The sequence below is a fragment of the Pelophylax lessonae genome, assembly GCF_965119305.1.
Source record: "Pelophylax lessonae genome assembly, chromosome: 11".
Classification (NCBI taxonomy): Eukaryota; Metazoa; Chordata; class Amphibia; order Anura; family Ranidae; genus Pelophylax; species Pelophylax lessonae.
This window is the reverse complement of record NC_138778.1, coordinates 74,323,581-74,347,110: the sequence shown is the minus strand read 5'-3', so window position 1 is coordinate 74,347,110 and position 23,530 is coordinate 74,323,581. Positions and strand designations below refer to the sequence as shown.

General features: G+C 44.4%; 1 protein-coding gene across 1 annotated transcript in view; it reads left to right on the top strand.

Annotated features, from left to right (window-relative positions):
• The window catches only part of FBF1 (Fas binding factor 1), a gene marked incomplete at its 5' end in the record, with an annotated part of 191,679 nt that overhangs the window by 83,085 nt on the left and 85,064 nt on the right, over positions 1–23,530 (top strand). Inside the window, 6 exons of the mRNA XM_082272785.1 lie at positions 13,009–13,098; positions 13,182–13,279; positions 14,197–14,240; positions 15,224–15,319; positions 15,423–15,534; positions 17,958–18,016. Coding sequence (XP_082128911.1) covers positions 13,009–13,098; positions 13,182–13,279; positions 14,197–14,240; positions 15,224–15,319; positions 15,423–15,534; positions 17,958–18,016 — 499 coding nt within the window. The remainder of the gene's footprint in view (positions 1–13,008; positions 13,099–13,181; positions 13,280–14,196; positions 14,241–15,223; positions 15,320–15,422; positions 15,535–17,957; positions 18,017–23,530) is intronic.

Genomic DNA, 23,530 nt, shown 5'->3' with positions numbered 1-23,530 from the left:
ATTGTCTGTGTTCAGATCAGTAAGATCCCTAATAAATTTCTTTCTTTTCTTATTTTGATTCTCCACATCCCATTTGGCCAATCTGTTTTTGAGGATACCAGAAAGTCTGATATATTCCTCAGAATCTTTATGGGTCTCCAAAAGGGATTGGATCTCTTTAATCTGATTTTCCACTATTTTTAATTTCCGCTTCTTTCTCAGAAGCAGGAAATCAATAAGTTCTAAACCTTTCTTAGTGAAGAAATCTCTTAATTCATCTAGTGACTCTCTGTCCAAAAGGCCATCATTGGGTGGGATATCCCACCTTAGGCGCCTTGGAACAATCTTGGTGGTTAAATAATGTTCGAATGAGGTGATGTCCCACCATAACTTTAGTTTCTTTTCTAGGGCGTAATTCAGCCTTTTGAAACAGGATGCAACATCACCCTCAACCTTGGGTAAAGGATTACTGGAGAATATATCCCCTAAATTAATTTCCCTTTTCTCCACATAATTAAACCTATCAAGATTATCCATATTAATGCTGCAGCCAGATATAAAAATATTCTAAAATACCACAAGTCAATGAAAAAACAGGAATATCGGCGCAAGCATGAATAAATAAATGGATGGAAATAGATAAAAGCAGCTGACACCAAGGTAAAAAATATGTAAAACCCAATGTAAAACTGATAGTGAAATGTGCAGCGCTAAAACAATAAGACAATAAAAACATCAATGGATAAATGAAAAGTCTATGAATGGCACGCAGTAGTCTTGTAAAAAAGAGGAGAAAACAGTCCAATAAGAAATCCCAATGAAAGTGCTCAGTGCTGATCAGTAAACAGGACACAAGTGCTTGTTCAGTGCAATCCTTCACCAGAGGTGCTAGCCTCTCACCTGTAGGCTGTGAAAAGACAGCCTTAAAAGTACACTCCCAGCAATGTGAAAATCCTGACCAGGACAGCAATCACAGAGGGCATCTCTCCTTTTTGTAAAGGTGTTCACAACGATCCCCATGTAATAGAAAGGGGGCAGACCATAGTGCAATATGTTTCAAACACCACAATTTATTAATAAAACAAATGGACAGCCTCTTACTTCAAGGTAATGCAAAAACGAGCAGTACAGCAATCCAGCTGATCTCCAGACAGAGCGGAACGCTCTGCTAACAGGGGCTACGAGTGACGTCACGATCTCCTCCCCCTTGCGCACGCGTATCGTCCGTGGGCGGGACTTCCTCAGCGTATGGGCGGAGGGGCGGACGTCACTCTTTTTATATGCATCACTCCGCTCAATTCAGCGTCGCTGCTGGCATAGCAACGTCGGAGGAAAACCAGGAAGTGACCCATAAAGATTCTGAGGAATATATCAGACTTTCTGGTATCCTCAAAAACAGATTGGCCAAATGGGATGTGGAGAATCAAAATAAGAAAAGAAAGAAATTTATTAGGGATCTTACTGATCTGAACACAGACAATGTGTTCAAATGGCAGAAAACCATAGCCAATCTGGATAATGATATGGTGGTTGGTGAATCCGACCCACCCCAAACCCCTATGGTTGCATCATCCCGACCCATAATGCATCCTCCCCCTCTAGTTCACCCAGAAACACAGGAGTTTGTCCCAGTGGTTCACAACAAGGGGAAGAAAAAGAGGGGAGGAGGAAGGGGGGGAGGACGTAACTCAAATGGAGGAAGAGGGAGAGGTTATTATCACCATGAAAACCCAGGAGGTAACCATGGTGACCCTCATCATTATTATCAGAATGATCAATACTATGCTTACAACACCAACCAGTATGTGCCAAGCCCTAGGAGAGGAGGCAATAGAGGGAGAGGGAGACCACCCTCTAGACCACCACCCAGACTACCTAATCCCACCCTAAATACTCATAACAGGTTTGAACCCCTGCAGGACAATTTTTTAGGGTATCAGGGGGGTTGGGAGAGATCACCTCCCCCCACCCCCCTTCCCCCACCCCTTCCACCTCGTGTTGCACAGGAGAATGGCTGGTGGAGAAACCGGAGTCCGGGGCCCGCCAGTCCGTTCCCCGGAAAAAGAAAAAACTCAGAGGCAACAGAGGGGGAAGGCGAGTTCAAAAGAAAAAAGTCCCGATAGGTACAGGTATTTTTAACCTAAGCGGAGTCCCTCTTGATGCAAATGAGATAAGGGTTTTGGACAAAGGTCTTAAGTTTGCTCCAATTAAAAACTTAAATAAATTCCAGGCATATGTAGGAATCAAGAAATTTGTTCGGAGCCTAAACATCAAAAAGTACTACCTTTCAAATCCTATAGTGCGGAACTCTGAACAAACAGCGAGCGCTGATCAAAGGCCAGTACCTCCTAAATTCACCAAGTTAAAAAACAAATCTGTTTTTAACCCTCCAAACAAAGATAATAAATTTTTAGATGTTTTTAAAAATCTAGTGTGCAGTGATCTGGAGAATCTGAAGATCAAACCGTATACCGACCCTAGGTCGATTAAAGTCGGTATCAAATCCTTAGAAGCCAATAAGGATATTGTCATCCGACCGGCCGATAAGGGAGGCGGTTTGGTAGTCCTTAGCAAAAGTTATTATCAGGACGAAATGAACCGGCTTCTGTCTGATAAAGAAACATACACTATATTACCAGGAGACCCCCTTATTAAATATAAGGGAGAGTTGAAAAAGCTGGTCAAGACAGGAAAAGAGAGAGGCATATTAAGTAAGAAGGAATCACACTATCTGGACCCACTGTTCTGCCGTACACCAGTTGTGTATTTCCTACCAAAAATACACAAGAACAGTGAGGTCCCTCCGGGTAGACCAATTGTCAATGGTATTGACTCGGTCTCATCGCGACTGGGTCAATACATTGACTTACATCTTCAACCTCTCGTCATTTCCACACAAGCTTACCTTAGAGATACTAAGCATGTGATACAAATTCTACAGGACTTACCATGTAATCCCACGGCACTGCTGGTGACAGCAGACGTGGGTTCTCTTTATACCATCATCAATCATGAAGAGGCCCAGGATGCAGTTAAATGGGCCTTTAAACAATCAGATCTCTCAAGAAAGAAACGCAGCTTCATTTTGAGTAGTTTGTTTTTCTGTTTGTCTAAGAACTACTTTTGGTTCGACAGACAATACTACTTACAAACAAGAGGCGTAGCGATGGGCGCTGGTTTTGCTCCCAGTGTGGCCAATCTTTTTATGGCCCACTGGGAGGAAGAAGTCATCTTTAAAGAGTGCCCTCCCGAGTTACTTTGCTACAAACGCTATATAGATGACGTGCTGCTCATTTGGGATGGTACAAGAGACTCTTTAGATAGATTTATGGATAAAATGAACAACAATGATAAAAATATAGTCCTCACATGGACCGTGAGTGACAGTGATATTGTCTTTCTTGACCTTGTCATTTCCAAGGACAATGATCACTTCAAAACGCACACGCACTTTAAGGTAACTGACCGTAACTCGTGCATCCCGTTAGACAGTTGCCATCACAGGAACTGGTTATGTAACATACCTAAAGGGCAGTTTATGCGTCTAAGAAGGAACTGCACACTAGTTGAAGAGTATGAAACACAGGCACATATATTAAAAGATCGGTTTGTCGAAAAGGGTTATGACACTACAAAACTTGAGAGTGACATCCTTGAAGTAAAAAATAAAGAGAGGTCCAGTTTATTGGCAGATAAGACACAGGTAGCACCATATGACAACGGTGGATATAAGATTGTCATGGAATATAATGCGCAATTTAAGAAAGTGGAGAAAATCATCACCAAACATTGGCCAATACTTCAGCAGGACAAGATCCTAGGCCCTACCTTACCCAATAAACCAGCGTTTATTTATAAAAAAGCCCCCACAATGAGAAATTTCCTGGCACCAGGGGTAATTGATCCCCCCAACCCAGGTGAAAATAAGCTTTTTTCATTTCTTTCGGGTTTTCATGCATGTGGAAGGTGTGTGGCCTGTAAAACTTCTAAGTTTAATACTAAGAAGAAAAAGGAATTTGTAGCCCACACCACAGGTGAATCCTATAAAATCAAGGACCTGATCACATGTGCGTCCACAGGGGTGGTCTACATGCTGGAGTGCAAGTGTGGGCTCCAGTATGTGGGCAGAACCACTAGGGCGCTACAAGTCCGTGTTGGAGAACATATGAGTAGTATAAGAAAGGGCAAGAAAGCCCATCATGTTGTCCAACACTTCAAACAATTTCACAACAAAGATCCCAAGGACTTGAAATTTTGGGGGATCGAAAAGGTCAAGAAACATTGGAGGGGGGGTAATTTTATTAGACAAATAAGTAAGCGTGAATCTTACTGGATCTTTGAGACAAAAGTCGGGGTCCCCAGAGGTCTAAATGTGGACTTCGACCTCAACTGTTTTATCTCAGATCGGTAGTTTTACTTCGTTTTTACCCTCGTTTTTTATCAATACTTTTTATCAACATATGAATTTTAGGTCCCTTACACATATGGGCTTTTATGATATGGACTCTATTATATACCCATTTTATGTATGTTTTTTGACCTTTGAACACTATTGTATTTATGGATTTACATTTGATGTTTTTATTATATGTTTTTGATTATATATTGGTTTTTTTTTTTTTACTGCTTTCTTTTGTATACAGGGGCTGCGAGTGACTTATCATGATCCCCTCATGTATTCATACATTTAGGGGCATTAGTTCCCAAATATATGTTTTTTCTGTAATTTTTATTAATATATGTTTTGCCATATTTATGTTAGTTCTGATATTCTATACCCCCCCGCTCTTGAACAGTAATGGGCGTTACTAGCCCTTTAGCCCTTGTTGCTGTCTCGGTGTTTATGGAGGACTCTGTTTATGTTCCTGGGTCAATGTACTGCTTCCAGTGTGGGGCGGGCCCTGGGGCACTTCCTGGTTTTCCTCCGACGTTGCTATGCCAGCAGCGACGCTGAATTGAGCGGAGTGATGCATATAAAAAGAGTGACGTCCGCCCCTCCGCCCATACGCTGAGGAAGTCCCGCCCACGGACGATACGCGTGCGCAAGGGGGAGGAGATCGTGACGTCACTCGTAGCCCCTGTTAGCAGAGCGTTCCGCTCTGTCTGGAGATCAGCTGGATTGCTGTACTGCTCGTTTTTGCATTACCTTGAAGTAAGAGGCTGTCCATTTGTTTTATTAATAAATTGTGGTGTTTGAAACATATTGCACTATGGTCTGCCCCCTTTCTATTACATGGGGATCGTTGTGAACACCTTTACAAAAAGGAGAGATGCCCTCTGTGATTGCTGTCCTGGTCAGGATTTTCACATTGCTGGGAGTGTACTTTTAAGGCTGTCTTTTCACAGCCTACAGGTGAGAGGCTAGCACCTCTGGTGAAGGATTGCACTGAACAAGCACTTGTGTCCTGTTTACTGATCAGCACTGAGCACTTTCATTGGGATTTCTTATTGGACTGTTTTCTCCTCTTTTTTACAAGACTACTGCGTGCCATTCATAGACTTTTCATTTATCCATTGATGTTTTTATTGTCTTATTGTTTTAGCGCTGCACATTTCACTATCAGTTTTACATTGGGTTTTACATATTTTTTACCTTGGTGTCAGCTGCTTTTATCTATTTCCATCCATTTATTTATTCATGCTTGCGCCGATATTCCTGTTTTTTCACTGCTGGGACTCCGGTCTGAGTTTTTTTATTCTTTTCAGAATATTTTATTTTTATTTTTCTTTACTCACTTGCTAGCTAGTGTTCAAGGAAGAATTTCCTGGTGATCTACAAGAAACAATGCCTGCTGGGGCTTCACACTGGATAATCTAGATCCTTATGGTCCCCCCAGTCTGGCTTACGAGCGTGAGCAGGTTATAGTCCCGACCTAGGCCTAGCCACAAAGGTGCCCCTTTTCCGGATGGGGACAAGCCTGCAAGCGGATGCCTCACCGGGATGTGATGACCTGGAATGCCCTGAGTCGCAGCGTACCCCTCGGCTGGCAGAACCCCCACTTCGGGTGGGAGGCAGTCTGCCTGGAGTGGACCCCACCTGGTCCATGGTATGGTGAGTAAATGTGCCCCCCTTGGCCCCTGCTGGCCTTGGGGGTAGGTGGGCCCTCTCCTGGGATAATGGGAATGTGCCTCCCAAAAGATCCCCCTAGCCTGCCCGGTGCCCGGTCTGTGTGTCCTATCCTCCCCCCTTCCCTGTCCCTGCAGTGGCTGTGTGTCTGGAGCACCTGGCGCCCTGGGGGGGGGGGGGGGTGACATGGTACCTTGGGCTTGCTGATCCCTATTGTGGTTCCTGAGGCCTTCACGTGTCGGTCCCTAGCTGCATGGTTTGCCGTGGGCGCCGCCATCTTAAGTGTGGGCAATGTGAATTTTTCCCCATAGACTTGTATAGGGCAGCCATTTTCCCTGTAGCTTAAAAATTGATCTGTTTGGGCATCCATCTTTGTGTAGCCCTTGTGCTATGCTGGGCAGTGTGACCTTCCTCAGGCAGCTTAACTTCCTGTCCATTTGTTGCCTGGCCGGGGTCACTTCTGTCTTTCTCTCCATGCTGCTGGAAGAATCAGGAGGATGGTTTGTCTGAGGTGGTACAGTACATGGGGTCCCTGCAGGCATATTCCTGCACTTTCTGCTATCAGTTTAGTTTAAAGGGGTTCCCTGCAGACTGCTGCGATTGGTGGTGGATACCACGATGGGCGCGCTTAAAGCGACAGTACTCCGTTTTTTGCTACTTGCAATATGGAGTCCCAAACTGTGCAATCACACTAGTGGAAGCCCTGCTTTCAGTACGGGATTGAAGGAAGAGACAAGAACTCACTGCTCAAGGTGGTGTAATTGCCTGATGACTCGCACCGGTGCATGCCCCGGCTCGCCTCCGTGAAAACTTGATAAAGGAAAAGGAATTGGCAGCACTCCAGGTTGAGTCAAAATCCAGATTTATTGACTGGACATCCAAATATGACAATTGTGACAAGGTAGACGTGTTTCACACACTGACTGTGTGCTTAATCATTAAGTAATCAGTAATGATTAAGCACACAGTCAGTGTGTGAAACACGTCTACCTTGTCACGATTGTCATATTTGGATGTCCAGTCAATAAATCTGGATTTTGACTCAACCTGGAGTGCTGCCAATTCCTTTTCCTTTTCAGTACGGGATACTTTAAAATTGTCTGATGTGCCCATGCCGGCAGGGACACAGGTGGCTTTTGGCTCTCAGAAGTCTCCAAAAGCTGACAAGGTTTTCCCTTGTCCCGACACTTTTCTCGATTTATTGTGAATGACCAATGGCGGCGCATTAAGCATGTGTTAGTGGTGCCAAAACGCTTTAAACGCTGGTACCCTTTTGCTGAAAATGTCTCCAATCGTTGGACGGTGTCGCCTAAGGTGGACCATCCTGTTTCAAGATTAAACAAATCTACCCTTGTGCCTGTGGAGGATTCCCCCGGTTTTTACGAATCCAGTGGACAGGGGGGTGAAATCCCTTTCTCAACATCTTCATGTGCTGGTGGGTTCCATTTTGAAATCATTTTTTTTTTGTCTGTGTTAGTCTCACAGACGGTGACAGAATGAATTAGGGGTTTGCGGGAGTCTTTGCACCCCGAGACTGTTCCGGAACAGCTGGAACTGTTGGACCAGCTGATCCAGGCTCTGGTGTTCCTGTGTGATGCGCCAATGGATGCGGCTCCCCTGGTGGCCAGGGTTTGAGCCGTGGGCATTGTTTTAAGACACATGGCCCTAGCTGATCTCCACTTTCTGGGAGAATGGTTGTGTGGCGACTCATTGGATGAGTTAATCAAGAGCCTGACTGGAGGGAAGAGTACTCTTCTTCCTCAATCCTCCAAGGGTAAGACACCCCGTACTAAGCGGGGTCCCTCTTTTTCTGCTAATAAACTTTTTTTTCGTGCCTCCGGGCGCAAGAAAAAGGTAAGCCATTCAGAACTTCTGGGGGGAACTAAGAAGCCTTGGTGCAAGCCCAAGATCAGTCAGTCCGGTGCTGCAGCTTTTTTTCAGGAACCCTAGACTTCCTTCATTCAGGACAATTGGGTTCACAAACTGATTTGCTCCGGGTACAAGATCGAATTCTGGTCCTGGCCAGGGGACAGGCTCTTTCATTCGAATGTTCACCTGTCTCCAGAGCGTTTGAAGGATCTGCGGGAGGCTGTGCGAGATCTCCTGGCTCAAGGGGTGATTGTGCCGGTTCCTCCGCAGGAACGCTCTCAAGGTTTCTATTCAAACCTGCTCACGGTGCCCAGAAAGGAGGGCAAAGTGAGTCCAATCCTGGACCTCAAGGCTCTGAACTGCTTTGTGCGGGTGCAGAAGTTTTAAATTGCGTTCATTCAGTCGGCGGTGGCATCTTTGAATCAGGGGGATTTTCTGGCTTCCATCGATATCAAAGGTGCATATCTCTACATCCCCATATTCGGGGGGCACCAGCGATTCCTCCACTTTGCGGTGGCAGAGGAGCACTTTCAATATATGGCATTACCCTTTGGTCTCGCCTCAGTTTCCAGAGTTTTTACCAAGGTCCTAGTCCCTGTGCTGGCCTTATGTCGATGAGGTATCTCTAGTGTGGGATACCTGGACGATCTCCTGTTGCGAGCAATCTCCCATTCAGATTTACTGGACAACGTCTCCATCACCATTCAGACCCTTCAGGAATTCGGGTGGACGATCAATTTCCACAAATCTGCTCTGACACCGTCTCTGCGGGTCACTTATCTGGCGCTGATCCTTGACTCTGCTCTGGCGAGGGTCTTCCTTCCCTTGGACAAGCTTTAGAAGTTGCAAAGGGCGGTTCGGTTGCTGATGGAGACCGATCAGTCCTCATTGCGGGCTTGCATGAGGGTCCTGGGTCTGATAGTCTCTACCTTCGAATCTGTCCCGTTTGCTCACACGAGACAGTTGCAGAAAGAGATTCTGGCAAAATGGAACACCGATCCTCTGTCCTTGGACCTGTAGATTTGGTTGAGCCATCTCACAAAGTCAGCTCTCTTGGTGTCTCCAGTCACCTGTCCTGTGCCAAGGCAAGTCCTTCCTGCCGGTGTTTTCTACGGTGGTCACCACGGGCGCCAGCCTGTCGGGCTGAGGTGGAGTGCTGGGTATGCTCTGGGCACAGGGAAATTGGACAGCGGAAGAGTCTTCCTTGCCGATCAATATTCTGGAGCTGAGCGAGATCAAGCTCTGCCTGCTTCATTGGACGAGTCGACTACGCAGCTCTCCGGTTCGGGTTCAGTCAGACAATGCCACGGCCGTGGCTTACATCAATCACCAAGGGGGCACCAGGAGTGCCCTGGGGGCCAAGGAGGTGGCCGAGATCCTGGTGTGGGTGGAGCACAATGTTCGAGCTCTCTCCGCACTCCACATTCCGGGTGTGGAGAATTGGCAGGCAGATTACCTGAGCAGTCAGGTGTTGGATCAAGGGGAATGGTCTCTTCATCCGAAGGCGTTTTGTCTCCTGTGTGTCCGGTGGGGGACTCTGGAGGTGGATTTGTTTGCGTCTTGTCTCAACAGGAAAGTTCAGAGGTTTGTGGCCAGGTCTCGGGATTCTCTGGCCGACGCCACAGACGCTCTGGTGGCTCCTTGGAGTCAGTATCGCCTGATCTATGCCTTCCCTCCACTTGTTCTCCTGCTGAGGTTTCTTCGCCAGGTGGTGATGGAAGGGATTCTGGTCATGTTGGTGGCACCAGACTGGCGGTCCTGGTATGCAGAACTGGTAAAAATGGTCGTTGATCCTCCATGGCGTCTTCCGCTGCAGGAAGATCTACTATCTCAAGGACCGATCTTTCATCCTGCTTTACGGTCGCTGGCTTTAATGGCTTGGCTGTTGAAAGCAAGGTGTTGAGGGATAGAGCTATCTCTGATTCGGTGATTCCTACCCTTTTGAAGGCCAGGAAGTCGACATCTCGGAAGATGTATCATCGTACATTTCATGGTGTGAATCGCTGCAGCTGCACCCTCGCTTGTTCTCTATAGCTAGGGTTTTGGCCTTTTTATAAAAAAGAGGGGTTGAGCAGCGCCTGGCGTTGGGCATTATCAAGGGCCAGTGTCAGCCTTGGCTATTTACTTCCAATGTCCGTTGGCTGCTAATAATTTGATTTGCACTTTCATTCAAGGGGTGCATCATCTGGCTCCTCCGCGAAGATCCCTGTACCGCCGAGGGATCTTAAGCTGGTTTTGTCTGTTCTTCAAAAGCCTTCTTTTGAGAATATTAGGGAGATCTCTCTGTTTTCTTTGTCGCAGAAGGTTGCCTTCCTAGTGGCTATCACTTCTACCAGCAGAGTCTCTGAGTTGGCGGCGCTGTCCTGTCGTTTGCCTGATTTGGTGGTCCACAGGGATAAAGTGGTCCTCCCGACCTAATCCGTCTTTTCTTCCCAAGGTGGTGTCGAATTTACACCTGAATGAAGACATTGTGTTGCCTTTCTTATTTCCTAAGCCTAAACATCACAAAGAAGTTGCCTTGCACTCTCTGGATGTGGTTCTGGCGATAAGGGTTTATCTGACTGTTGCTGAGTCCTTCATGAAGTCGGTCTCTCTTTGTCCTTCCGGACAGTCCTTGCAAAGGTTTGGCTGCGTCCACTGCTACCATTTTGAGATGGATCTGGCAGACAGTTTGTCAGGCTTATTCAATCAAGGGTCAGGTTCCTCCATTCCCTGTGAGGGCGCATTCTACTAGAGCGCAGAGTGCCTCTTGGGCTTTTCGCCATCAGGCCTCTGTTGTACAAGTTTGTAAGGTGGCGACTTGGTCGTCTGTGCACATCTTTACCAAGTTTTACAAGGTGGGTTTGTTGGCATCTTCGGATGCCTCTTTTGGCCGCAAGATTTTGCAGGCTGTTGTTTCATAAGAGAATGTTTTGTTTTTTTGTTATTCTCTTAGGGGTCTCATAGCTGGGTGAGCTCCTGTTGTTTGGTTGCGCTCCATGTTGCCCAGTTGGCTTGGTTTAGCCTTTTTGGATTTGACGTTACTGTCTGGTTGCATTTTTCCCACCCCTCATGCCTATACTGCTTTGGGACGTTCCGCTCAGCTCATGGAGATGAGGCTGCGTCTGTCGATGGACGATAGAGAAAATACGATTTTTGTAAGATCTTACCTTAAACTCTTTTTCTCTGATGTCCATCGACAGACACAGCACACGCCCCTCTGTATGGGGATGGTTCTTTTTGTCTTCACTGCTTGCAACTAAACTGATGTGCTGGGCTGTGGCAGTGGGGGTTATGCCTGGAGGGACAGCCCAGTGGGCATGTACATGTTTAAACTATTGTACTAACGTACTGCCTAGACTACTCAAGCAGGTGGCAGCATAACCCCACTCAGCTCCAGGAGATGAGGCTGCGTCTGTCGATGGACATCAGAGAAAAAGATTTTATGGTAAGATGTTACGAAAATCTTATTTTTTATTTATTTTAGAGTGGAAAGGTATTAAGAACACCTGTTTGGTGTGTTTTTTTTTTTTTTTGTTTTTTGTTTTTTTTTGTTGGTCTTCATACCTATTACTGAGATTTACCTTCTGTTTTTGTTCCAGTGATTATCAGTGAGAGAAAATCCCAAATTTTAATGTGATCATCAGAACACAAAGTGTGAAATCTTCCAGTGGGCAACTAGTTCTTTTGACCCTGTTGACTAGCAATGGGAATTTGGAGGGGTTTTCTCTCACTCCCTGTTTTGGGTATGGGACTGGAAAGAAAGGGAGATCTCCCCCCAATGTGAGGAAGATGGCAACAAAAAAAACTGTTATAACCCTCCTTTACTGTATCCAAAATGGAAAAAAAATTGCCTTGAGTTGTACTTTAAAGCTGAAGTATAATTTGCTTGAATATTGCTTTTCCCAGTGGCTCCCACCCTTCCACTACATCATGCGAATTACATTTTTCAATACAAGCTTTCTATTTTTATTACAGACCTTATTTTAGAACCAATGATATCAACACAGAGTTTCTGTACTTCCCACAACATCACAGCCCCCTGCCTCTCCTCTCAAGAGTCCATTAGTCCTGTTGCAAGCAGTTGGTTGGCTGTAGGGAAGATTTATGCAAATACCAAAATGTCCTGATGGATGGATGTCAGTCAGGTGGAGTGGGAGTTCCTAGGCAGGCTGTCTGTGTTTGGAAAATCGCCCACATGTGATGCTGAGCCTCCAAACTGAAAGAACTGAAATCCAATAAAAGGGCCAAGATAGTTAGACTTTGGAAGAAAGAGTTACAATACACGATGCTGGGTGTCTTCCAGAGTAGAATTCTACAAAAGAAAAAATGAATAGACCCACAAGTGCTTTTTTACCACTACTAATCCTTTATACTGGCTTTTGAAATTTACAAATGCAGCAATTTAGAAATTGGGTGAAAGGTTTAGCACCGGAAAACACTTTTTGAAAGATAAAAAGTACAGCTTATATACAGCTATATAGATCCAATCAAAATGAGGGACAAATGAGGTGGAAAGAGGGACTTTGTTTAAAATCAGGGACAGTCTCTCAAAATCAGGGACAGTTGGGAGCTATGGCTATAATATGGCTTCTATGAATGAAGGAGGGAGTGGAAAGGGCAGACATAGTTGGCACTATTGATGAGTGCATGTGACAGGTCCCTTGGCTTCTACTCCTGCAGCCCCAGAGGATTATGGCTGTGGGGTATTGGGGTGAGACAGAGGATTTCTTCTAAATCCGTAGCTAGCAGCACAAGAGACACTTCACATTGACTGTAAGTACCTCCCCTTATGCTCATTTTTTTATTTTTTAACTAAATTTAGGCTTTAAGGCAGCTCATTAGTTTTGGGCTGCCAACACACCGCACAGTTCCCAGAACACACACAACCCTTTTTTTGTAATGCGCTACCTTGCATTGCATTATCTTAGTACATTGGGGGTGCTATTAAAAATAATGGCACCAAAAAACACCAATACATTTTACTTACATTACCGCAGTGCAGAAGTGGGAATCTTCCCCTTTAGAAATACCTGGAAGAAATAGAGAGTTGTTTATTTTATTGTAATCGAGAGAGTGAATTATGTAAAATTTATTGGAACTTATCTTTTCAGAGCCCCAGCTGCATTAGTGAGTACTACTCCGCAGCCAGGTCTTGGTGGCACAGTTACTGAGGCTGTACCAGCTGCAGCAGAAGTATCTTGGTGTGTATTGCTGTATTTGTTTTCACAAAGCTTTCAATTTATAACATGTAAACTAACTACTTTATGTTCATCTCTCCTCATAGGACCCCTCTACCTTGGGAAAGTCCTAGAAAAGGAACTCCTTCAATTCATTCTTCCATTAATCCTGCAGCTCATAGACAAAAGGGAAGCCTTGAGACAGGTACACGTCTCCATCCTCAAGAAGTTAAAGAAACAGAACATTTAGCTTGTGTAGAGATCTACATCAAATTTATGCCAGTGATTATTTTCATGAGCTTTCCAGAGTAACAAAAAACATACTTGAGGACAGACCTTTTATTTGTAGCCAGTTTCCTGTCGGCTATGCAAAATGCACCAAGTGCTTTTTGAAAGCCTCCAGTGATTTTGAAAATATATATATAATAATACACACACACACACACACTGCTGTTAAAGAGTGGGACTGCTGCTTATGTTTGCCAGTTGCTAGTAGTAATCGGACTCTCCTAGTGCTGCTGCTTTTAACCTGATACATAGCCTATATATAGATCTCATATGTATATGCAACCTGGCTGCATTACAGTAATAGTTTAAGAGGATTAAATTGGGCTTTATTTCAGCTTCTTAAAAATGTATATTTTTTACATTGTTATATTTCAGCTGTTTATAGGGGGAAAAAAAGATTAAAAGGAAGGCACACTGATGAGCGCGCATAGCTGTGCTGAACAATGAGAAGTGCATCTTCTTCTGGTAAGGTGTCCCAAAAGAGAGAAGTGCTTCTCATTGGTCATGCTAACCAGTGAGCGCATGACATTGTGAGCATTATGATGGATACTCACTCTGGAGCTGTGTATTTTGATGTACAGACTGCTACAAGGCATCACGGTTGCTATGTGTAGCAGCATCCAGGGGGTAGCCAGAATATTTGAAGTTAGGTTAGTTTTATCATTTTATTTTTCATAAAAAGGTGAACTTAATCTTTTTAAGTTTTTAATCTTACTGGTGCCTTTTTTTAAGCTGATGCTAGCAGCAGTTCTGTCTTTGTTTTTTCTGTAGTATTTTTTAAATATATTTTTATCTAATTTTTTACATAGTAATTTCTGCATCCTTGTTTTCTAGTTCCTTTAGCTGGATCTTCAGATTCTCACAGAGACCAAATTCAGGTGTGTCTACATTGTACTTCATCTTTGTGTTGAAGGTTCTTTGTCAGTGTTCCTGTTCTCACACTAATGTCTGCTTGTAAATGCTAGTCTGAAGAGAGAGGTGTACAGCAAGAATTCTACAAAGCTTTTAACCAGCTGCAAGCATTCTTCAAGCTTTTACAGGACCTTTTATAGTGCCAAGTTGGGAATGTTGACATACATTGGTATTACCTCCTGTGTCTTAAAAAAAAAAAGCACAGCCCCAGGGGTGTCTTGAAGCAACAGTGTAGCTTAACATGTGTTTGCATATGAAGGCAACAAAACCATTGTTTTTTCACCTACAATGAGGACACGGTTAAAATAGGCTTTTTTGTGATAACTAGCTTGATAGTGTGCGTGGAAATTTTTATATTGTTCTGTGGAACAATAGACAGACACACAGCCAACAGCCACAGACTGGATGTCTTCAGCCACATTCATTAAGTCTGTGCTTCTTGTGCATTGCTGTACATTTTAAATCTGAACTCCAGGCAAATATAAATGGCACCATTTTAAACAGATCTAAAGTCTATGGTCACAGCATACGCTTTCATGGTTTACCATTAGTATTGGTAGTTTAGTTAACTTCTATATTTAAGGATCACACTTGTGCCTTGACTTGGCACTATGAGTTATTATGTATTTTCAATTGCCTGCTACAAAAAAAAAACAAAAAACTGTTTTTTAACCTAAAATGTGGAAAAAGTTCATCTTGACTTGCTGGAGAGAGTGCTTGGGGAAATTCTTTAAAAGCTGTTCTTGAACTTTAGCAGTCTATGCATCAGCACTACTTGATGTTTTTTGAAAGCCAGCTAGCATTATATTTGAAGTAACAACCTGAGCAACCTAATTTCAACATTTCTAAATTAGAACTGAAGGGTTATTTATAGGCCCAGATAACCTTGTTTTACCAAAGAACCAAGCAATAATGCTAAGACTAATGATTCTTTTCTCTCTTTTTGCAGCTTGCTCCTGCTATTTTCAGGGCACTAGAAAATGACAAGGACTCCCAAAGGGAGATGCTGCAGTTAGAGGGCAGGATATTGGATCTGGAGACCCAGGTATTATTTCAGGTGCATCCAAATTCAATTTTTTTGTATATCTAGAAGGAAGGCACTAATATTGTTTGTTTTTTTTTTTTTTTTTTTTTTCTATTCATCATAGATCAGAAAGCTTCAGCTAGAGAAGGGACAGCAAAACATGTTATTAGAAACACTGCAACAAAGACAAAAAGAAGATCTGGAGCTCATAGAAAACGCACAAAGGTATGGCACAAGTGTGTTATGACAGTGGGACTGCCCTCCTTTCCCCACAAGAACAGTGATAAGTGCTGGCTGCCAGCCCTAATCAGATGCTGGTTTTCCAGCATGCTCATTTAACAGAAGCCGGTGATGAGACCAGCTTCTATCAGACAAAGAGCTGTACACACAGACCAAAAAATTTGCCAGTTCCTGCCAAACCGACTGTTTTCGGCCTGTGTGTACCCAGCTTTAGTCTCCTAGTCCGGCAATTGTTTTAGATTGACAACAGCTCCTGTTTAGCATACCACTGTCAATAATGAATTCACTAAGCACCATTTTGAGACCCTGCCCCCACTCATCAGAGCTAGGGAGAGAAGACTCAGCAGTCATTAAACTTTTTAAATAAAATGTTTTTTACCCTGCTTTTAATGTTCATCTACAGGCATATTTAGAGGATGTACAGTATCTCACAAAAGACCCCCATTTTTGTAGATATTTTATTATATCTTTTTGGTGACAATACAGCCATTAATTTCTAAACCGCTGACAATCAAAGTAAGTACATCCCTAAGTGAAAATGTCCAAATTGGACCCAATAGGCCATTTTCCCTCCTCTGTGTCATATGACTCGTTAGTGTTACAAGGTCTCAGGTGTGAATGGGGAGCAGGTGCGTTAAATTTGGTGTTATCACTCTCTCATACTGGTCACTGGAAGTTCAACATGGCACCTCATGGCAAAGAACTCTGAGGATCTGAAAAAAATAATTGTTGCTTTACATAAAGATGGCCTAGGCTATAAGAAGATTGCCAAGACCCTGAAACTGAGCAGCAGAATGGTGGCAAAGGCCATACAGTGGTTTAATAGGACAGGTTCCACTCAGAGCAGGCCTCACCATGGTCAATCAAGGAGGTTGAGTTCACATGCTCAGCATCATATCCAGAGGTTGTCTTTGGAAAATAGACGAATGAGTGCTGCCAGCAATACTGCAGAGATTGAAAAGGGGGGGGGGGGCAGCCTATCAGTGCTCAGACCATACGCCGCAGACTGCATCAAATTGGTCTACATGGTTGTCATCCCAGAAGGAAGCCTCTTCTAAAGATGATGCACAAGAAAGCCCGCAAACAGTTTGCTGACTAAGGACATGGATTATCAGAACCATGTCCTGTGGTCTGATGAGACCAAGATAAACCTATTAGGTTTAGATGGTGTCAAGTGGGGGTGGTGGCAACCAGGTGAGGAGTACAAAGACAAGTGTGTCTTGCCTACAGTCAAGCATGGTGGTTGATGTGTCATGGTCTGGGGCTGCATGAGTTCGTTGAGGGAACCATGAATGCCAACATGTACTGTGACATACTGAAGCAGAGCATGATCCCCTCCCTTCGGAGACTGGGCTGGTCAGTATTCCAACATAACAACCTCAAACACACCTCCAAGATGACCACTGCCTTGCTAAAGAAGTTGAGAGTAAAGGTGATGGACTGGCCAAGCATGTCTCCACACCTAAACCCTATTGAGCATCTGTGGGGCATCCTCAAACAGAAGGTGGAGGAGCGTAAGGTCTCTAACATCTACCAGCTCCATGATGTCGTCATGGAGGAGTAGAAGAGGACTCCAGTGGCAACCTGTGATGCTCTGGTGATCTGCAATGTCCAAGAGGGTTAAGGCAGTGCTGGAAAATATTGGTGGCCACACAAAATATTGACACTTTGGGCCCAATTTAGACATTTTGACTTAGGGGTGTACTCACTTTGTTGCCAGCGGTTGAGACATTAATGGCTGTGTGTTGAGTTATTTTGACAGCAAATTTAAACTGTTATACAAGCTGTACACTCACTTCTTTACATTGTAGCAAAGTATCATTTCTTCAGTGTTGTCACATGAAAAGATATAACAAAAATGTGGGGGGTGTACTCACTTTTGTGAGATACTGTGTGTGTGTGTGTGTGTGTGTGTATGTGTGTGTATGTATGTATGTATATATGTGTGTGTGTATATATATATATATATATATATATATATATATATATATATATATATATATATATATATATATATATATATATATATATATATATAAATATACATTATTATAGTATTGCTCACAAATAACACATGTTACATGTACATGCATGCATATCGCTGCACCACCGTGGTGTGGGTGGTGTTAGTGACCTAGACCTCTCTAAATAATGTAAACATACAAGTTATATTTTATTTTTATATATATATATATATATATGTATGTGTGTATGTATATATATAATATATATATATATATATATAATATTTGTATTATTTAGAGAGGTAGAATGTAAACAGAACAGCCGACATAAAAGAAAAAATGCAGCCCTCTCCCCTCAGCCTATACCTGGCCCTTCGGGGACATCATTTACTATATATGGTCTGTGATGTCACCAGGTGGCCCCTCCCCCTTATAATTTCATTTTATTTATTCAGGCAATGGCTTAGGCCCTGTGCCAGTCGGGGGGGAGCCAAGTAATGGCGCGGCCATGTCGGTGAGTGGCATTTATTGTAATTGACAATAGATGTACATCGGGGGACAATTTTTAAATCTTTTTTTCATAAAGGACTTGTCAGAAGTTTCTGTGTGCTTATTTTGACGACACATTCTATTTTGTTTGGTAAGTGAGTAGAGGTGCATAGTACCCCTTACTCATTCACATGGGGCTTCAGGATTGTGGGGAAGAGGCCCTTGTCCTCATTAACATCCACATCCCCGCTTATGTTGAGGGATTAAGGCCTGGTATGGTTGAGGAGGGGGGGAGGCCACAAGCTCACTCCCCCTTCACCTTTCTAGACCTGCTGGGCTGCATCCACGAATAAAGGTCTGGTATAGATTTAGGGTGGACCTCATGCCATTTTTTTTATGATGTATGCAACCTGTTTTGTTTACAAAGCAAGCAGGGATGAGTCACTGGTTAGAACGCTGCCAGCACCTAACAGCCAATGCAAAAATTGACTTATTTAGGTCCCCTTCCATTTTTTTTTTTTTTTTAAACAAAACAAAAATAGAGACTTTAAAGAAAAAAAAAACAGGCCTGAACAGACGCACATGTAAATAAATGATCATTAGTTTACATCAGTTTTCCCAGAGGAATGGTTTTTATCCGTCAACGGACGGCTGAAAAAAAGACAGACGGAACGCCCGCGTGAAAGGGGACAAACTGTTCACTCTTATTGGGGTTTGAATTTTCTGTCTACAGTGCGGTTCAGATAAAAAATGTATTTAAAATGTTTACCAAAAGGAATAAAGACAACAAAAGGATTGAGTATTAGTATTTTTTATTTTGTCAAATTATTTTTAGTACATTTTTTTTTTTTTTTTTTATGCAGTACAAAAACTTGTACACCTACAGAAAAACCATAGTGTTAAAGACCATGTCGGTCATATTGGAAAACAATAATTAGATCATACGTAATATCTGTATATTGCACAGAGTGTACTGAGGTGAAAAGTAAAAAATAAAAGACGAAGGAATATAGGGGAACGAGTCAGGCTGACAAAGGACAATTTAAAAGGAACAAAAATATGAAAAAAAATCCCCAAAAACATAGATTTGAACCTGAATACTTTTAAAGGCAAACTCAATGGTAGCTTCAATCACATCACATATAGTTATCTGATTTTGTTTTGCAGATTTAAATTATTAGATATTTCCACCAAACTGTCTGATAAATTACCTCGCATGTGGAATGATTAAATGAAGACTACAAAAGAGAATACCAACTTTCTTATGTCATTGCTAGTAGGGGGAAGACACTGATAACTCGGGGAAAGCAATAGATCCTGACAGGAACTCAACTTACATGTTGAATTTTTGTAAAACCCAGTTATAAAGCAGCTGTATGGCCTCACCACATCCATACTGCTGCTGAAAAAAACAGTTATAAAGCACAGGAGTCTGATTCAATAGAAACCCCATTCATTTTAATTAATGCAATACAAAATGGAGGTGGAAACCTGTTAATGTCATGTAACCATCCTCTCCTTCTATTGCATATTGCGTGTTATCTGCATTGTAGGCTGTGGGGTGCCAAAACAGCAGCCTATGAAGCAGTTACTTTATGTGAATAAACGACAAGTCTATCACTATACCAAGGTGTGCTGGTAAAGATCTGTATTTCTTATGATTGTGTGGTGGTGCCATCCATCAGTTCACTACAGTATCCTACATAAAGTGTGGACGAGCTTGTAAGGAGTGCGATGGATACTATACAACCTCTCTGCATATTATAAATGACAAACAGTATAGTGTGAAGCAGGGGCGGACTGACAACTCATGGGGCCCCCGGGCAATAAGAGATCATGGGCCCCCTGTGTCCCCGCCCACAAGCTAGCCACACCCACACAAAGGAACATTACTTTCATTGACCGCCAATGTAAGAGTCAGAGTCATTATTCCCACTGACCACCAATGCAAGGGACAATCTTCCCACTGACCACCAATGTAAGGGGCATTCTTCCCACTGACCCCCAATGTAAGGGGCATTCTTCCCACTGACCACCAATGTAAGAGGCATTCTTCCCACTGACCACCAATGTAAGAGGCATTCTTCCCACTGACCACCAATGTAAGGGACATTCTTCCCACTGACCACCAATGTAAGGGACATTCTTCCCACTGACCACCAATGTAAGGAACATTCTTCCCACTGACCACCAATGTAAGGACACATTCTTCCCACTGACCACCAATGTAAGGACACATTCTTCCCACTGACCACCAATGTAAGGAGCATTCTTCCCACTGACCACCAATGTAAGGAGCATTCTTCCCACTGACCACCAATGTAAGGAGCATTCTTCCCACTGACCACCAATGTAAGGAGCATTCTTCCCACTGACCACCAATGTAAGGAGCATTCTTCCCACTGACCACCAATGTAAGGAGCATTCTTCCCACTGACCACCAATGTAAGGAGCATTCTTCCCACTGACCACCAATGTAAGGAGCATTCTTCCCACTGACCACCAATGTAAGGAGCATTCTTCCCACTGACCACCAATGTAAGGAACATTCTCCCCACTGACCACCAATGTAAGGGGCATTCTTCCCATTGACCACCAATGTAAGGGGCATTCTTCCCACTGACCACCAATGTAAGGGGCATTCTTCCCACTGACCACCAATGTAAGGGGCATTCTTCCCACTGACCACCAATGTAAGGGGCATTCTTCCTTTGACCACCAATGTAAGGGGCATTCTTCCCACTGACCACCAATGTAAGGGGCATTCTTCCCATTGACCACCAATGTAAGGGGCATTCTTCCCATTGACCACCAATGTAAGGGGCATTCTTCCCACTGACCACCAATGTAAGGGGCATTCTTCCCATTGACCACCAATGTAAGGGGCATTCTTCCCATTGACCACCAATGTAAGGGGCATTCTTCCCACTGACCACCAATGTAAGGGGCATTCTTCCCATTGACCACCAATGTAAGGGGCATTCTTCCCACTGACCACCAATGTAAGGGGCATGCTTCCCACTGACCACTAATGTAAGGAGTATTCTTCCCGCCAAAGTGTACAGATGTCAGTATTATGGGAAAAGCACTCAGTGTACAGATATAAGTGTTATATATAGGGAATAGAACTCACTAAGTGCTATTCCCTATATATAGCACTGATTTCTGTAAACTGAGTGCTAGTACCTATAACACTGATATATGTACTACAATGAGTACTATTCCTTATACACTGCTCAAAATAATTAAAGGAACACTGAAAACACAACAGATCTAAAAAATATCATGCTGGATATCTATACTGATATGGACTGGGTAATGTGTTAGGATCTATACTGGTATGGACTGGGTAATGTGTTAGGATCTATACTGGTCTGGACTGGGTAATGTGTTACCAGCGTGACCCCTTTCAATGCAGAGTAACCAGTGTGCCGTGCCCCCTTTCAATGCAGAGAGACCAGCGTGCCCCCTTTCAATGCAGAGTAACCAGTGTGCCATGCCCTCTTTCAATGCAGAGAGACCAGCAAGCACCCTTTCACTGCGGAGTAACCAGTGTGCCGTGCCCTCTTTCAATGCAAAAAGACCAGCGTGTCCCCTTCAATGCAGAGTAACCAGTGTGCCGTGCCCTCTTTCAATGCAAAAAGACCAGCGTGTCCCCTTCAATGCAGAGTAACCAGTGTGTCGTGCCCTCTTTCAATGCAGAGAGACCAGTGTGCCCCCTTTCAATGCAGGGTAACCAGTGTGCCGTGCCCTCTTTCAATGCAGAGAGACCAGCGTGCCCCCTTTCAATGCAGAGTAACCAGTGTGCCGTGCCCTCTTTCAATGCAGAAAGACCAGCGTGTCCCCTTCAATGCAGAGTAACCAGTGTGCCGTGCCCTCTTTCAATGCAGAGAGACCAGTGTGCCCCCTTTCAATGCAGGGTAACCAGTGTGCCGTGCCCTCTTTCAATGCAGAGAGACCAGCATGCCCCCTTTCAATGCAGAGTAACCAGTGTGCCGTGCCCTCTTTCAATGCAGAGAGACCAGTGTGCCCCCTTTCAATGCAGGGTAACCAGTGTGCCGTGCCCTCTTTCAATGCAGAGAGACCAGCGTGCCCCCTTTCAATGCAGAGTAACCAGTGTGCCGTGCCCTCTTTCAATGCAGAGAGACCAGTGTGCCCCCTTTCAATGCAGGGTAACCAGTGTGCCGTGCCCTCTTTCAATGCAGAAAGACCAGCGTGTCCCCTTCAATACAGAGTAACCAGTGTGCCGTGCCCTCTTTCAATGCAGAGAGACCAGCGTGCCCCCTTTCAATGCAGGGTAACCAGTGTGCCGTGTCCTCTTTCAATGCAAAGAGACCAGCGTGCCCCCTTTCAATGCAGAGTAACCAGTGTGCCGTGCCCTCTTTCAATGTAGAAAGACCAGCGTGTCCCCTTCAATGCAGAGTAACCAGTGTGCCGTGCCCTCTTTCGATGCAAAAAGACCAGCATGTCCCCTTCAATGCAGAGTAACCAGTGTGCCGGGCCGTGCCCTGTTTCAATGAAGAGACCAGCGTGCCCCCTTTCAATGCAGAGTAACCAGTGTGCCGTGCCCCCTTTCAATGCAGAGTAACCAGTGTGCCGTGCCCTCTTTCAATACAGAGAGACCAGCGGGTCCCCTTCATCTCAGAAAAACCAGCGCACTTACCTGCAGCAGCGCCTTCTCCTCAGTCCCCAGCATCTCCTTGAGTCCTCCCGCCTACTCCTTGGCCAATAGATAGGGAATGGATAGAGGGACAGCGTGCTGCATCACCCAACGCACCAGCCGCCACTGGTGGTGATGCTGTCCTATGCAAAAAAAAAAAAATTCTGCCAGGCTTTTCATCCAAAAAAAGCAAGTGGGCTTTTATTTCAGGAGGTTGGTATAATTAGGTTTTCATTTCTTTTGAGGGTTTATTGGTATTTATCTTATGTAGATAGGGTTTTCTTTATACTTTATGAAAGGGGAGAGAGAGAGGGGGGTGGGAGAGTGGGGGAGGGAGAGAGGGGGGAGAGAGGGGGGAGAGAGAGGTGGAGAGAGAGAGAGAGAGGGGGGAGAGAGAGAGAGAGAGAGAGAGAGGGGGAGAGAGAGAGAGAGAGAGAGAGAGAGGGGGGGGGAGAGAGAGAGAGAGAGAGAGAGAGAGAGAGAGAGAGAGAGAGAGGGGGGAGAGAGAGAGGAGAGAGAGAGAGGAGAGAGAGAGAGGGGAGAGAGAGGGGAGAGAGAGAGAAGAGAGAGGAGAAGAGAGAGGAGAAGAGAGAGGGGAGAAGAGAGAGGGGAGAAGAGAGAGGAGAAGAGAGAGGAGAAGAGAGAGGAGAAGAGAGGAGAAAGAGAGGAGAAAGAGAGGAGAAAGAGAGGAGAAAGAGAGGGGAGAGAGAGGAGAAAGAGAGGGGAGAGAGAGGGGAGAGAGAGGGGAGAGAGAGGGGAGAGAGAGAGGAGAGAGAGGAGAAGAGAGAGGAGAAGAGAGAGGGGAGAAGAGAGAGGGGAGAAGAGAGAGGAGAAGAGAGAGGGGAGAAGAGAGAGGAGAAGAGAGAGGAGAAAGAGAGG